The sequence below is a fragment of the Sinocyclocheilus grahami genome, unplaced genomic scaffold (genome assembly GCF_001515645.1).
Source record: "Sinocyclocheilus grahami isolate Dianchi unplaced genomic scaffold, SAMN03320097.WGS_v1.1 scaffold121.1, whole genome shotgun sequence".
NCBI classification, from domain to species: domain Eukaryota; kingdom Metazoa; phylum Chordata; class Actinopteri; order Cypriniformes; family Cyprinidae; genus Sinocyclocheilus; species Sinocyclocheilus grahami.
This window is the reverse complement of record NW_015505300.1, coordinates 547,203-551,194: the sequence shown is the minus strand read 5'-3', so window position 1 is coordinate 551,194 and position 3,992 is coordinate 547,203. Positions and strand designations below refer to the sequence as shown.

Here is a 3,992-nt window from a genome sequence, read left to right as displayed (position 1 = left end):
GCTCGGTTAATGTTCCTCACCAGTGCTTTGGACTCGCGTAGAACCTTCAGTGTTTCCGGATAAATATAATTTCGTAAACAAGAATTCATTTTAAAAAAACATTTGGAAAGGGAAAAACATACACAACCATCTGTTAATCCATGTTAAGGAACCACTTCAGCAAACTATCTATGGTCAATAAATACAGGATACAATTAAAAACATATATTAGTTTCACATTTTATTGCTGGGGCTGAGCTGATGAATTTGTTCCTGTAAAGTATTTGTAAAACAGACCAATTACAAGCAAAACGTTTGGAGCCGAGTAAGAAATAGTGCATAGATGTCTGTACCAGAAGCATGCAGCATGAGGTTTTGAAAATAACTACGATTTGAACAGGACGCTTCTTTGCTAAAAAAAATCTAAATAGGGATGTTGAGAGGTAGGACTTTAGGACGGGGGGACATTTTTTTTGTGGACAGTCTCAACCCATTTTCTGACTCCAACCCAACCCATGTTATAAAAAAATTGTAATGAAAGAAAGCCATTCTATTTAATAACAGTGCATACTAGCTAGTCGCTACAGATGTTTGGGTGGATTTCAGTAGGATCTTCCCGTAGAGATGGCTGTTTAATCTCCAGGGCTCTTCTGGTGACACAGCAGTCCAATCTGTTTGAACCAGCAGAAAAAAAGGATGCAGATTTAAAATGCCAGCATCCTTTATTGACTCATGAGGGACACACCCCATTCAATTTCATAATGTCATAAGTTATTAAATTAGAAATATTGTGTCAACAACATTTACATCAAAATTATTTGGTGGTATGTTACTCCAAAGCAAACCGTTTGTACGCCAAGAACATACAAATGTATGAAAATTTTAAAATTAAGCCAGCAAAACGTACAAAATTTAACTTTGATACAAATAACTGTTAATTCCCACTAAGCCAGCACCTTACAAATCCACATGTACTTAAGTATTCATTTTGTTCACTTGATCGTTATTATGCAAGTCGGAAATTCAATGTGCTTTTCCTTTAATGCATTAGTAGCTTTAAAGTCTATATAACAGCACTGACGCTAAATGGTGTCATTTTTGTTGGCTTCAGTGTCTGCTCTTCTTGATTTAACTGTATCCATTCATAAAAATGACTTTAAAGGGCTGGATATAAATGCCAGCAAGAGGTGAACGAGGCTTGAGATGCCTTATAGTTGCTGAATAAAAAAGTACCTACTGAAAAAAAGCCTGCTACCAACTAAAGACTTGATTCTAATTACAATCTGTTAGTGTAGCGATAACCAAACCAAGACAAGCGCAAAATTCGACTTTAAGTCTCATGCATCCCTTTCTTAAAATTACACTATTATCCATCTTTTCTCAATCTGTCTGCATAGGTGGTGCTTCAAAAAGTAGCCCAAATCCGTAATACCTCTATGACAAAGCATTTCATTACTTTAGTCCTGATACAAGAGATTGAGCAGAAAGATGACAGGAATTTACATATATCAAGGCATTTTGTCCTTCTGCACAGTGCAAGATTTATCACAAACTTTGCATTAAAGTCATTATCAAGTGTTTCTGCAGTCTGAAGAAAAGGAAATACGTCCTGGACGAAGATGAAGTGCGGGTTTGACCACGCCAGTCTTTCTCTGTTAGAGAGTTCCATCATAATCCTACTAAAAAAGTAACCACTGGCAAACCTTGTTTAAATAACATCAGGCACTTGAGGATGGAGGTTGTGACACCCGTAAGACATGTAACTGACTTAGAATTCATCGATTTTCTTCTGGAGATATTTGAGTATGGAGTCCATTCCCTGAGGAGAGCCCCAGACCCTCTTAAGTGCCTCACATTCCCTCTCGTTGGCCTGCTCCAGGGCGGCTCGGTTAATGTTCCTCACCAGTGCTTTGGACTCGCGTAGAACCTTCAGTGTTTCCGGCAGCATCACCATGACAAATAAAATGAGGGGAACAAAATAAGGAAGAAAAGGAAAAGGCACATGATTTATGGATGTGGATGCATTGTGAATTTGTTCAGAAGTGAACTGTTATCTGCAACTGCATTTTAACAAAAAAAAAAAATACATGATGTACTAATATTTCATAATCTTCACAGGTCTAAGAGAAGGGTTTAAAAGACTGTAAAAACAGCAGAAGTGTCACAGTTAAGGATTAAGCTTATTTCCAATTTATTCTAGAAAGACTTTGAGGATCAAATGCACATGAAAAAAACAGTATGAAAGGTGGAGGGGAATGTGTGGATGTATGCGTTAAGAAAATGTGACAAAAACAAACAAACAAATGAAAAGATGACTTACAACTGAATTACAAGATACTAGCTCCTTAATGCGGGCCATGACTTCCTGTGTGAAGGTCCCTGGCCACAGAACCTGGGACACGAGTCCTTTGGCACAAGCCTCCTGAGCTGTCAGCTTCCTCCCACTCAGTAGCATTTCATTAGCCTACATTGACAGGAGAGAAACAAGAAATCAGAATGAAGAGGCGATGAGAAAAAAAAACTGTGTACACTGATGCACTGCACATGTCCAATATTACTGACTCTCTTTCTTATGTATTAGTCATTTAGAACTGAATTTTTATTCTTACAAGTTATCCACATCTTTTCTCCTTAATAACTGTGTTTATTTTGTTTTCCATAGTTTAAGTACACAGTTTCTTTGTAGGCAGCTAACATGTGAATCTTTTGCCAATATGAATGTACAGCTACTTGTCATGCAAATAAAGTGCATTAAAACTGAAGCAAAGCAGAAGGTAAATATACACAACAAGATAAACGAACTTAAGGGGATAATGTGGTCATCAGAAATCTTGAACATTTTATATATAAATAAAAGCAAATAACTTAATGTCTTTATAATATTATGCTTACATATATATATATATATATATATATATATATATATATATATATGCATGTTTTAATATATATTTAATATGCATACATGAATAGATACCCATCAAACATTTAGAATAATTAAGATTTTTTAAATTTATTGACAGAAATCCCTTATGCTCATCAAGGCTGCATTTATTTTCTCAAAAATACAGTAAAAACTGTAATATTGTGAAATATTGAGTGGGTTGCACCAGTAAGGATTAAGCTTAAATCTAGATTAAATCAAGGTTTATCTAATAATTCTGTTGCAAACTTTAAACCTAAAATAAGCAGGTTAAAAATAATCATTGCTGGATTTACGGGGGAAGTCGTGGCCTAATGGTTAGAGAGTTGGACTTGTAACCCAAAGGTCACGGGTTCAAGTCTTAGGGCCGGCAGGGATTGTAGTTGGGGGGAGTGAATGACCAGCTCTCTCTTCCACCCTCAATACCATGACTGAGGTGAGACCCTTAAGCACGGCACTGAACCCCCAACTGCTCCCCGGGCAAAGCAGAAATATGGCTGCCCACTGCTCCGGGTGTGTGTTCACTGCTGTGTGTGTGTGCACTTGGATGGGTTAAATGCAGAGCACACATTCCGAGTATAGGTCGCCACACGTCACTTCAGTTTTTATTTAATTTAAGATAGATTAACTTTAATCCTGATGCTTCATAACTTTAAACTCAGATTTAAATCTCAATTAGGGATTAAATTTAAATTTAAATTAAATTAAAGGGATTAAATTTAAAAAAGGAGGTTTAAATAAAATAAAGTGCATCTTGGTGTCGGACAAATGCCTCAATGTTTTCATTACCTGCTTGATTAGATGTTTGTTCTAACAGTCTCTCTGCGTAGCAGTTTATACATACGCCTCAGATTTTACCTTACAAGTTTCTTACCTTTAACATCAAGAGCTACTTTTGTCAGAAAGTTTTTTAACAGTATAAATGTATCTTTTGTTAACATTAAAAATGTATTTACTGTTACACTTATCAATTTTACGCATCATTGCTAAATAAATTTTTAAAATTTCTTTATATATATATATATATATATATATATATATATATATATATATATATATATAGGGCGCGGAAAGGATACAGACCCCCTCA

The 3,992-nt window shown here is 35.6% G+C and overlaps 1 protein-coding gene across 1 annotated transcript in view; it reads right to left on the bottom strand.

Moving 5' to 3' along the window:
* Positions 1 to 210: 210 nt before the first annotated feature.
* LOC107589880 (chromodomain Y-like protein) overlaps positions 211 to 3,992 on the bottom strand; it is a 7,139-nt gene continuing 3,357 nt past the window's right edge. Inside the window, exons 2-3 of the mRNA XM_016278455.1 lie at positions 2,300 to 2,443; positions 211 to 1,906 (exon numbers count right to left, since the gene is read on the bottom strand). Of these exons, the coding sequence (XP_016133941.1) occupies positions 1,748 to 1,906; positions 2,300 to 2,443 (303 nt within the window). The 3' untranslated portion in view covers positions 211 to 1,747. The remainder of the gene's footprint in view (positions 1,907 to 2,299; positions 2,444 to 3,992) is intronic.